We start from the raw sequence: 12,286 nt of genomic DNA on the forward strand, positions 1-12,286 counted from the left end.
TTCCCAAATTTTCATGGGCTTCAATTTGAATGTAAACTATAAGAACTCCAAAAATTTCCACATGGAACTCTGTTTTTTTCCCCTCTTATAATATCATGGAATAGGTATATCGAGTCGAGTAAGAAGTTCTATAGTGTTTTTGCTTATGTCAGAATTTGAATTAAAAACCTCATAATTATCAAATTTACTTATGAAAATTGGTTTGAAAATATATATATTTCCAATTTTACGATTTAAAAAATAATAATTGAAGTTCATTCCATTACACAATTTTTTTCGTCACGTCTAGACCTAGTGATTAATGTGTTCAAATACTGAAATTTCAAATACTAATGATACAATCTAGTATTTGCAAATGCTGAAATACTGATCCATCGCACACAACTGCATTTCAAAAGTTTGAAATAGTTCAAACTTCAGTTTAAGATTTTGGAGTTGGAAAGAATGTTTAAATTTACCCTTTAAATTATATAGAATAAATCCAATATTATATTTACAAATGCGAAATAATTTAAATTTCCCCAATCGTAGATTAATGGTTCACATAATTTAGATGCAAGTTTGGACCATTTCACAAATTTGAACCTTGGCCCATGCCGTAGTAATAAAAACCAAAAAGATAAACAAATTAAACAATCAGAAAAAAAAATTTGATTACGGTGGAGTGATTAGTACTCGTAATCTAAATTAGTCCAAGCTGGTCCCCCAGAGGACTACAAACCAAGTGGCATTTCCTCAGTTCAGAGATATAGTACTTCCAACTCTAAACTCTTTCTTATTCACAAAAAAAAAATATCTCAGTTTCTCTCTTGGATCATCTTCAATGGCTGCACTGACTTCAGTTTCATTGACCCATGTGCCTTTTTCCATATCTAACCTTCAAATTCGAAGAAATTACAGACGATTACCTATTATACTTGCATCATCTTCATCAGCTATGCCTTCTCACGAACCATCATCATCGTCCACAGAAATTGGGAGTATATTATCTTCACCAAAAGCGCCCTTTGTTGATTCCTCTAAACCCCCTCAAAATGGATACATGGCAAATCCCAATGGAAACCCACTTGTTAAATTTGTTCAGCACACGGAATCAACCATTGAAAGGGTACAAATTTGATTTTGTTCTTCTTTCTTGCTACTTATTTTTTTATGAGCTCTTACGCACCTCAAACTAATTTTACGGAATATCCGACAATCTTTCATCGGCAATAGGTACCAGATAACTCTGTCCATAACGTTGGAACAATGGGATCACCTAGTATTTTTTTTTGAATGCACCGAACGTGAGACGTCATGACTCTCAACCATTAGGCCACACCCTTGATGCCTTTCTTGCTACTTATTATTTCTGCTATTTGTTTGTTTATTTAATCAAGCTTGCTACTTATTATTTCTACTATTTGTTTGTTTATTTAATCAAGGGCAAAGTTAGTGTGTAGGTATGGATTACATCAAATTAGTAACTTTGGTTCAAACACTTTGTGTTAAGAAATCTATTTAATATGTACTATAAGCTATTTAATTTTGAATCCATTAACTTAAAGGGGGCTAAAATACTGTATCTACAAGCTTCAAATTGTAGCAACTTTGGTATAGCGTATTTGAACATCACAACATAATAGCTTAAAACAAGATTAAAGAGTTGTATCCAGCTAAACAATTGGATTCATAACATTAAGAATATGATATGCCCATGGAAGTGATATAAGCAAAGCGAAAACTATTTAGTGCAGTGGCAGAAGTTCTAACAATGGTTTCATGAAAGGTGAGGTTTCAAGTCCATATTCTCAAAATATAGAATCACTACAAGATGGTATCAAGAATTGACATTTAAGGTTATAATTTCAGTATCTGTTCAATATGACTGGAATGCTGATGTATGTTTCACATATCTGTTGATCACTGCTTATCTATATTTGAACAGGCAATATTTGACTTTCGTTTTCTGGCACTCCTTGCTGTTGGAGGTTCGTTGGCTGGCTCTTTGCTCTGCTTCCTCAATGTAATTCCTTTATTCAAGTATCCGTTATTTTTTAAATTTGTAGTATGAAAATATATGAATATCATCTATTATGTGTGGTTAAATTTTATATCTTTGTGTTTCCTGGTGAAATTTATGATGCAGGACATCTGTTTGAGGATGCAATTAAGGCACAAACTTGGATACATTAGTGCACTTGTTGTTTTATAGACCACAAATAACCTATAGACTGCAAATGTTGATAATTTCAAAATGATTTATAGATGCTTTAGGGTGAGCCGAAGACATGACTCTAGATAGGAAGGAGTGGAGGTCGCGTATTAAGGTTGAAGGTTAGTAGGGCTAGCGTGTTGCCCTTTCTTGCGAGGGTATGGGTTGCTAGCGTGTGTAGTGGTCTTAAGCCTTGCACTTGCAGTTCTTGTCTGTGATACCTATAGCCTTATGTTGTTTACGGCGTTTCACTTCTCTCATTGTTCTATTGAGGCTACCGTCTCCTCTGTTGATTATTTACTATCTTTCTTATTGGATGGTATGTTTTATACACTGTTTTCCTCGCCTTTAACTTGGATTTGATGTACTTGAGCTAAGGGTCTTTCGGAAACAGCCTCTCTACCTCCACGAGGTAGTGGCAAGGTCTGCGTACACTCTACCCTCCCCAGACCCCACCTAGTGGGATTTCACTGGTATGTTGATGTTGATGTTGATGTTGATGTTAGGGTGATTGGCAATAGAAAAACTTCTTTCTTCAAACAACTTCAGGAGTTATCTTTTGATTCAATATATGATAAAAATGGCTTGATGAGAACCAGACTAATATTAGTCTATTGTAATTCTGTTATCATACATCATGCATTAATAGAAAACACAGTATTTTGGGAGTCAGTTATTCCTAATCCATTACCAAAGTCTTATTGGAGCTCGTTCTCCTGCATTTCAAGATATCGTTATCTATCAGACTATCACTAGCTAAAAGCACCAATAATTAAATGATGAAATTACAGATGCAATATACCGTTCGTCCTCAATCTGTTTGGAAACTCTATCTTAACTTCTAAAATATCAGTTGATTATCAGTCTATAGTTTATTATGTGCATTACTGTTATCCTCAATCGATTGTTTATTTAGGTACATTATTGCTTCTAAAGGCCTCTCTCTCTAGTGTTTTGAGGTGTAAAAACATTGATTTTGCTTCATACAGTTAGTCCTCAACTAATGTGTTCTTCTTACTATCCCTTCTACTACATGACATCATCAAGACAGGAAATAATTCCACTTTTACCGGTACTATCAGTTGTTTATACAGTTAAATTCTGTTTGGTAGGGTTGTGTCTACATTGTTGATGCTTACAAGGTTTATTGGACGAGCTGTGTCAATGGAATTCACACAGGACAAATGGTTCTACGATTGGTTGAAGCTATAGGTGAGTTTTTGAATAATTTTGATTCTATTTAAGATCATCATGCTTGTCGTCGGAAATTTGAAATAGACTAGCATCTCAGTATAGGGGAGACATCTGACGGTTGCATTTAAATGTAACTTCATGCATCTATCTTTTGATGGCCACTTTGAAATTATTTGTGCACCACAGTATCCTATTCTAACCTGCCTTAGTAGTTTTCCCTAATGTTGAGTCGTTTGCTGCTAAATTATCTAGATTTTCTGAGTCATCTACCTTACTATCACTTTCTAGTGGAAGATTATAAGCAAAATTTATCAGTCGAGAAGAAGCTTAACACTTTATTTTGGTATTTATCCAAAATGTCACTCAGTCGATGGATAAAAAATCCTTTTCTAATCTTCCTACAGTGACTTTAACTTTGTTTTATTGCAACTTCCTCCGGTTGTCTTGTAAATTATCCGGGAAGTACTTTTACCTTGGTTGCAATACTGCTGTGGGAGCCATGGCCTAGTTGTATAGAGGTTGTGATCGTGAAAGAGTATTCAGTTGTAGCTCATATAGAAGTTGCAGAATTTCCAACTAAAATGTCAATTTACAGGGTGTTATAGTACCTCATTGCTTACCTCTAAACATGTAATATCTTCGTTTTCTGTTCTTGAGTTTATTATCCTTGTAATGCAGATGTTTATCTTGCTGGGACCGTGATGCTAATATTTGGGATGGGATTGTATGGATTGTTCATAACTAATGTCTCTCCTGATGTACATCCAACCGCCGACCGTGCCCTCAAGCAGTCTTCCTTGTTTGGGATGTTTGCTCTGAAGGTAGTCACACTCTGGATATTCTTGATTTATGTACTCTATTTCTTTCTCAATTCCGTTTACCAATTTCAGCGGTTCTTATACTTCCAGTATATATTGTTCCCTTCTTCATAAACTTCAGTTTAATCTTTCCTGTTTAATTACTGGAGAAAGGGATTTGGAGATGGAAAATTTGATGATTCTCTTTCAAAATGAAAACTACTTATTTAGAGGAGGGTTTTTTAAGCTGGAATCACACTCATGTCACATGATCTAATGTGGTTCGCTTTTTAACCTTTATGTATTAAGAAACATGACTTTTAAGCCTTGATTCTACAACAAAATATTTTTCTATACTTGGCTTTAGATATCAATGGATCTCGGAGTTCTGATTGGAATAGATGCTAATGAACCACTCAGATCATTTTCGTAACTTTAATAGGCATTTATGGTAGAGCCAAATGAAACTCTATAAAGGTTCATTGTATCATCTACCCCTTCTAGCAGTCTGCTGAAGATTATGGTATTCACAGAGCTATAATAACTGGTATTAAGGACTTAATCGAACTGCTGAAAGTTGTTGTAATCATAAGACGCATAAATTTCAATGAGCTAGTTACATTCTTTCTTGATACTTATTTGTTATTACTGTTATGATGCTCTATGTGACCGTTAAAGATTTGACAGTCTAATCTAGTTTGCCAATCCCAGAAATTGGTGTTGTGACATGTAAGCTTATGAATATGAATGCATCTTGCATTCATCAACCACGAAACATGTGCAATTGTAGGTATAGTGTTGTCTGTTTAGTTCTTTTGCTTAAATCGGTTGATGGTGCCATACAGGAGAGGCCAAAATGGATGAAGATCAGTTCGCTCGATGAACTAAAAACCAAAGTGGGACATGTCATTGTCATGATCCTTCTTGTCAAGATGTTCGAGAGGAGCAAGATGGTGACTATAGCTACTGGTACTGATCTATTGAGCTACTCAGTGTGTATTTTCTTGTCTTCTGCTTCCTTGTATATTCTTCATAATCTGCATAAGTCAGACTAATTGTTGACATGTACCATAGTGATATGTATATGTAGCCAAGTTAACAAACTTTTGAAGCTAGCATCAATTTTTTTTTCTTCTGAAAACCTTGTGTTATTTAGTATTAATAGCTCTCTCTCTTAAGTAGCTCATTAGTGTTTACTAAAAGTGAATGTTCCATCAATGCAGTATCTACCTTTCACCATAGACTAAAGAATGAACATATGGGTGTGTTTGGTATGAAGTTTCCAATTTTCTCATGTTTGGTTGGGTTAAATGTTTTGGAAAATGTTTTCCAAATCAACTCATTTTTCTCAAATTTAAGGAAAATGACTTCCCTTCAAAACTTAAGGAAAACATTTTCCAAAACTCTCTTCCAACTTTCAATTAAAAAAAAATTGTTGAAAAAATCAATTTATTTTGTCCCTACCCTCACACCAGCCCCCAACCAACCCCCCCCAAAAAAAAATAATTTAAAGCTTGTTTTTAAATTCAATTTTTTTACCCACCCTCACGCACCTCCTACCCAGCCCCCCACCCACCCCACCCCCAAAAAAAAATTTAAGTTTGTTTTTAAAAAATATTTTCAACTTCAAAATTTCATTTTTTCACCCTACCCTTGACCCCCCCACCCACCTCCTACCCATCCCCCACCCCCAAAAAAATAAAAAATTTTAAGTTTGTTTTTAAAAAATATTTTCAACTTTAAAATTTTATTTTTTCACCCAAACCCTCGAACCCCCCACCCACCCCTACCAGCCCCATCCCCCCAAAAAAAAATTTAAGTTTGTTTTTAAAAAATATTTTTAACTTCAAAAATTCAATTTTTCACCCCTACCCTCAACCCACCCCCTACCACCCCCCCGACCCCACCCCCAAAAAAATTTAAGTTATGTTTTTAAAAAATATTTTCAATTTCAAAAATTATTTTCTACCCTAGTAAAAATAAAAGATATTTCTCAAAAAAAAAAAATCATTCATAAATCAAACACTAAAAATCTTTTTCGGAAAATATTTTCTACTCACCAACCAAACATGAGAAAATAAGTCAAAAATCAACTTGTTTTCCAGGAAAACATTTTCTAGGAAAACATTTTCCTTCATACCAAACACACCCATAAATATGCTATTGAAATTTGGCGGAACCCATCGTCAGTGCCAACTTTCACTTTCTGGGGATGTCAATGGGTTCGGCCTTGAAATTTTAATACAAATATCCACCCTTCAAGATATGGAAAATCAATATATGCATACAATTTGTAATAACACATTTTTTTTGTGGATTTCCAATTAGATATCCTTTTCTTCGTCTGGCCACACAATTCACAACAACAAAATGGTACGCAACTATGACATTACACTAAAATGAGAAAAATGACAAACCTATCAAGACAAAAATTGACAAACAAACCTATCATATCATCACAAGACAAAAAATGACAAGTGTTGACAACGATCTCATTCATAGGGACATTTTTTAAATGGAAAAAAAGGGGCCATTTTTTAAATGAAAAAAAATGCGTCTGCCGGGAGTCGAACCCGGGTCTATTGCTTGGAAGGCAATTATCCTAACCGTTGGACTACAAACGCCTCTTGTTGAAAGTTTATTGTTTTATATTATCTCTAATAAACTGGACCTGAGAGAGACTAGACTTCTAGTAAGAGTAGGTGTGCCTTAAGTTGAGGAGAGCTGTTCACAAGCAGTGGTTATGAGCTCTTTCTTGTTCCGGTTCAGAAGAGGTTGCGCTGGTGGTCGAGAACGGTAAGGCCGCACAAACAAAGAATGTTGTTGTGTGGGGATGGGATTCGCCAAGCTGGGGAAAAGAAAGCCAACCAACCTTACCTGATTAGGAATGTGAAGGCCTCTCCTTCGAAAGGAGACCGGGAAAGAAAGAGCTATGCTATTGACCGGACCCTTTTTTCTCATTTTGTTTGAAGCAAACCAAATATATAATGAAATGCATAAAAAAAAATAGGGGAAGGAAGTCAGAGACACAACATTTAGGTACTCAGTGCCTTAGAACTTCAGAAATATCATATGATGGAATCATGTATATATGCCATGTATGTTAGGTGTTTCCACTCATAATTAGGAGTTACACTCAAGGTTGTTACATATGTTTTCATAAGGTACCATTTTGTTTAGTACTGTATTATTTTAATGAATAGATCATATAGTTTTTCATTGTTACACAATGTCACGCACCAAACATTTTACATTCAGCTAAGTAGATTTTTCATAGTTTTAGTGGGAGTAGAAAGTAGGAGTAATATATATTCCTTGTTCTCTTCTTCTTCTTTATTTAGTTAGCTCCAAAAAAGGAAAAGATTCTCACATGATTGATCAACTGTATGTTGATCTTACATAGTTACTGTATCAATTCAATATTTCTTGTGAACAATGTACAAAAAAATCTTGTCTTTACAGAATATTTTCATGTTATGTACATTTTAAAGTTGTCTAACATACTACTTTCTCTTAACTTTGACAAGGCACTGCAATTAATCTGTCTAATCCTTTCTCTTGAAAGCTTAAGCACTCGTCCAATCTCCTCAAAAGATTGAGGATTATCTCCATTGAGGCCAAAGTGCAGTTTCAGAATCTTTGCTTCTCTATCACATAACACATTGTGGAGAATCTTCTCCAGGTCTTGCTTCATCATTTGTCTTTTCACATTTTCTTCTGGTGTTGTGTCTTCTGGTCCTGATATGATATTCTGCAACAATCAAAATTTGACCGGAAGGCGTGAGCTTTTACTCTTCATTAATCAAGCGCCTTTTCGTGTGTAAGTTTAAGTCAAGCTTGATCAGCATTAGCTCAATAAGAAGTTCTATCAAGTTATTCTTTGTAGGCAAGACTAATTCAATTTCCAGCAGCTTATAAGCGACAAATTTTCATTAGCGATGCTAATATAAGAAAACAATTGTTGAAACAACAAAGACTTGGGACAAACCTGCAATGACATGTAGCCTTGGCTAGTTTCTATTTGATCAATGGAAATTGGTGCTCGGTTCCTCTCGATAACTAGTCTAACAGTTGAAACATCCATACCAAGAGCTTCTGCAATCTCATCGTAGGAAGGCATTCGTCGAAGCTTTCTACTTAATTCAGTGTTGGCATTGCAAATCTTTGGAACAAGCTCAGAAATGCTCCCCTGCATATAACAGACTAACCAATGCATTTCACTTATTACAATCATAACTAGCTATACATGTATCTACTTAACCAGAAAAGTTCATGAAGAAAGTTGGCCTCATGGGATTATTGTCAGTAAACTAATTTAGCAATCATTATGATTTTCATTGCATGATTATGCTGAAATGTCCATGAAGAAAAAAACCATGCAGATTTGGTGTTCAGCTCTAGACTACTGCAAAATTTCATGGCCATTGCACTAGAACCATCACAAAATTTGACAGTCATCACTATATCACAAAATGCAAAACTTGCACCATGGTGAATATTTAGAGTAATGAAGTCCTTATAATGCATTAGCTTACCGGTAATCTAATAACTCTAGACTTGTTTGCTACAGCTCTTGAAATAGCTTGCCTAATCCACCAATAAGCATAAGTAGAAAGCTTATACCCCTTCTTAGGATTGAACTTTTTAGCACCATGAAGTAGACCTATGCTTCCTTCCTGTAATTAGCAGTGAAAAAGGGGGTGATAACTGATTACGGTCCAAAGGGAAACAGAATCGCGATGGCAATAAAACCAAATTACAGAGAAGAAGTGAGGACCTGAATTAGATCTTGTAAGCTTAATCCTTTGCCTTGATATGAAGCTGCAACAGATACAACAAGCCCTCTATAGCATTGAATTATCTTCTTTTGTGATTCTTTTGCATTAATCAAGAGCTTATCCAGTCTTCGTGTGCTCATTCCTGCAGCCTTAGCCAGTTGCTTTGAACTCAGGTCAATCTCACTTGTTTCTTCAACCATCTTTCTCAGTATCTCAATTCTTGCTTCTTCCTAGGACAAGAGTTGAACAAATAAAGTGAAGACAACAAAATAAACAAGCAAGAAAATAATAACACCATAAAACCAGTTATAAACCTGTTCAATCTAAGGAATCTTTTGGTCAAGTTCTTTTCCACAATCTTTACTTAAACCATCAGTTTATTCAAAGAAGCTACAAATTAAAACGTCTACTCATTTTATTTCAAATTGTATGAATTACTATCTCGATTATCATCACTATACTCTCTTAAAACAATGCAAAGAAGACATACTTTCTATATAAATGAGAGTTTTTAAGTTCTATCCACATACAATGTAGTAAATAGTATTTACACAATCATGTCACTAATAAGTTAATTACATCTAAACAGTGGCAGAGTTAGAATTTTCACTACGAAAACTCAAAATATGAAGAAGCAAACACACAAAGAAGCCAAAGATAATCCAACATCTACTATATATACGTACAAAATCACTTCCATCATAAATAAACGTGTAATTTTCCACCGAAAGATTCAAATGAACCCTTTTGACCCTACCTGACTCCGCCCCTGCATCTAATTCTCTATAATAAACATTGTTAACCTACAAACAAAAGTATCTTTACAATCTCAATTGATGAATCCTGGAGTTGTACCTTAAGGTACCAAGAATACTTTGCCTCTTCCTTATGGGTCAAGTAGAAACCTGTTTTTAAGGGTTTAGAATTCAAAATCCTATCCCCTTTCTCCATTTCCAAACATTCTGAATAACAACACCTCCTTCTTTTTCTTCTCTTTTTTCTTCTCAATGCTAACCCAATATTCTCATCAAACATCTCAACTTTATTGATACTCTCCTCAAAATCGGTATCGAAAACCAAAGAACTTCCTTCAATTGTAAAAGCTTCATTAGCTGCTTCAATTGTCAATGCATGAATTGGGTCCAAAAAAGAGCAACTTTTAGGGCAATACAGAATTGAATAATGGAAGAAAGGTTTAGTGGATAATTTAGAAGGATAAGGGAAGAGTGAAGCTGGAGAATGGTTTGAACAGGACCATGCAGCCATGGCCATACAAATCTCAACTTAAGAGAGAAATACTAGTTTTGTTTTTCTTCTCTTCCATTGATGTAGATATATTTTGAGGCTAGTAGATATTTTCAAATTTTCTGTTTTTACTTTTTTCGACCTTTTCTTTTAAAAAATATTATTGGAGTTCTATATTATTTTTTTTATAGTAAATTATTCGAAATAGAACAATTTTTCTTTCCATATTATTTTTGGAACAAAAATATCTTTGTCGTTAGTTAAGTAGCTCCAATATATACTCTCCCACAAGCAAAGTAGTTCAAAAGTATAAGTGCTCTTAAATCTTAATAGTAAAAATTAGAGGCTTTTTTTTAGATTATTTCAAATGATAATTTAATTTCATACACAACCAATCTTATATAATATAAAAGTTTAATTAGTTCAATCAATTTTATTTATTCTACTATATATTTTAGCATTTATGTGAATGTGATTTATTACTTCTTTTTTTTTTTTTGTTAAGAGTTTAACGTCTTCTTTACTATCTAATGTCATATTCTTGTTTACGGTTTAATTTTTTATCTTTTCTTTCAGAGGTACTCTTTTTGATAGGTTAACTTTTAAAATTGAAAATTCTAAATTTTATATGGATAGATTTAACTTTTGATTTCCAATTACTACATTGTAGCCAAGTAAAAAAAAAACTTAAACTGAATTTGAAAAGGTTAATTAAGTTCCAAGTAAGAAACCAATTAGAATTAGGAAGAGGTCCAGTTCTGCCCTTATATATATTTTGTACTCCTACATTAATCACCTTATTACACCACTCGTATATATTATCGTAAAACATATGCACAACGAAAGCATATATGACTGTCACAACAAAATTAGTTGTCTTCTTCGCGATTCTCTCTCTGTTTCGTGTTTTCTCTGCTCAAGCTTTGAAAGAATGTCCATTTAAGTCTCTGTACCAGCAATTTCAGAATTCAATCTCAATTAATCATTTTAACAATTACAACAACACGATGCTTGTAACACGGCCTCATGATCCTGACTTCTTTGCTCAACATCAATGGCTCAAAAATCACATTATCACGTTGCCGCCGCAAGAGAAACGTACCGGTAATAGTGACTACAACAACAGGGATTTCTATGACAAATTCATTGAAGCAATCGGAACTTACCTTATAGCAAGGCAGGGATTTTACTTATTTCAAATTTTGATTCACTTCGATTTTCGATTTTTTAATAGTGAAATACCATACCAAACTAATTCAATTCACTTTGATTCTTTGTTTTTAATTCGATTCTTCAGAATAATTAAAGTACAATAGCTGAGTCCAGAACAAGTAATTTTCAATTTTGAACTAATGTTATTAAGCTTACATAACCTTAAAATCGAAATATAAAAAAAAAAAATTAAAAAAAATCGAATTCCATACCTCTTCACTTTCCATATAACTAGGTATACATCCATGTTTTTATTTAGTTGTTTGTAAAGTGAGTGCCTATAGTAGTACTAATAAATATCCAAAGAAAAAAAAAATCAAACCAGGAATATAGAGAAACAGTAACAAAAAATGAGATTCATTAGTAGGTATACATCCATGTTTTTATTTAGTTGTTTGTAAAGTGAGTGCCTATAGTAGTACTAATAAATATCCAAAGAAAAAAAAAATCAAACCAGGAATATAGAGAAACAGTAACAAAAAATGAGATTCATTAGTAGGTATAGTTTACCTAATTATGATTTAGGATTTATAGCTATTGTTTTGGAGTTATATCGGTCACTTAGATTTGTTATATTTGTTTGCTCGGATTCGATGTATATGCCGCTCAAATTCATTGCATTTGATCGCTCAATTTCGCTATCGTTGTATTTGTTCACTCAATTTTACTATATTTGTTCATCAATTTCGATGCATCTGTTTGCTCAATTCACATTAAATCAATGTATCACTTATAAGAGGTATACTTGTATCATACCAAAATACCACTCAAATCGTCATCATAAACTTGAACTTGACGAGTTTTTCAATGCACATCTTAACTTTATGTTGACTTAATTAGCCTCCTCAACATGACAATTTAAAAAC

At 33.8% G+C, this 12,286-nt stretch overlaps 2 protein-coding genes and 1 non-coding gene across 3 annotated transcripts; 1 reads left to right on the plus strand and 2 right to left on the minus strand.

Annotated features, from left to right (window-relative positions):
- Window positions 1–789: 789 nt before the first annotated feature.
- LOC125814862 (uncharacterized) lies at window positions 790–5,256 on the plus strand. Its single transcript, XM_049494312.1, has 5 exons — window positions 790–1,108; window positions 1,928–2,005; window positions 3,307–3,406; window positions 4,067–4,209; window positions 5,031–5,256. Exons 1-5 carry the CDS (start codon window positions 824–826, stop codon window positions 5,238–5,240), a joined length of 816 nt encoding a protein of 271 aa, XP_049350269.1. The 5' UTR covers window positions 790–823; the 3' UTR covers window positions 5,241–5,256.
- Window positions 5,257–6,737: 1,481 nt separating this feature from the next.
- Window positions 6,738–6,809, minus strand: TRNAG-UCC (transfer RNA glycine (anticodon UCC)). The gene has a single exon. It is a non-coding gene; the product is annotated as a tRNA-Gly (tRNA).
- A 779-nt stretch (window positions 6,810–7,588) lies between these two features.
- Window positions 7,589–10,255, minus strand: LOC125814859 (RNA polymerase sigma factor sigD, chloroplastic). Its single transcript, XM_049494307.1, has 5 exons — window positions 9,819–10,255; window positions 8,963–9,193; window positions 8,721–8,861; window positions 8,174–8,374; window positions 7,589–7,936 (listed from the first exon to the last, which is right to left on the minus strand). Exons 1-5 carry the CDS (start codon window positions 10,233–10,235, stop codon window positions 7,655–7,657), a joined length of 1,272 nt encoding a protein of 423 aa, XP_049350264.1. The 5' UTR covers window positions 10,236–10,255; the 3' UTR covers window positions 7,589–7,654.
- Between the last annotated feature and the right edge of the window lie 2,031 nt (window positions 10,256–12,286).

The sequence above is a fragment of the Solanum verrucosum genome, unplaced genomic scaffold (genome assembly GCF_900185275.1).
Source record: "Solanum verrucosum unplaced genomic scaffold, falcon-dt-bn FXZP01000034.1, whole genome shotgun sequence".
Taxonomy (NCBI): domain Eukaryota; kingdom Viridiplantae; phylum Streptophyta; class Magnoliopsida; order Solanales; family Solanaceae; genus Solanum; species Solanum verrucosum.

Coding starts and splice junctions, on each gene's coding strand:
- LOC125814862 (XM_049494312.1), top strand. CDS start 824: ATGGCTGCACTGACTTCAGTTTCATTGACCCATGTGCCTTTTTCCATA. Junction 1,109..1,927: donor CGGAATCAACCATTGAAAGG/GTACAAATTTGA, acceptor ATATTTGAACAG/GCAATATTTGACTTTCGTTT. Junction 2,006..3,306: donor CTTTGCTCTGCTTCCTCAAT/GTAATTCCTTTA, acceptor TCTGTTTGGTAG/GGTTGTGTCTACATTGTTGA.
- LOC125814859 (XM_049494307.1), bottom strand. CDS start 10,235: ATGGCCATGGCTGCATGGTCCTGTTCAAACCATTCTCCAGCTTCACTC. Junction 8,862..8,962: donor GCTTACAAGATCTAATTCAG/GTCCTCACTTCT, acceptor TGCTAATTACAG/GAAGGAAGCATAGGTCTACT. Junction 7,937..8,173: donor AAGGCTACATGTCATTGCAG/GTTTGTCCCAAG, acceptor TGATTGTTGCAG/AATATCATATCAGGACCAGA.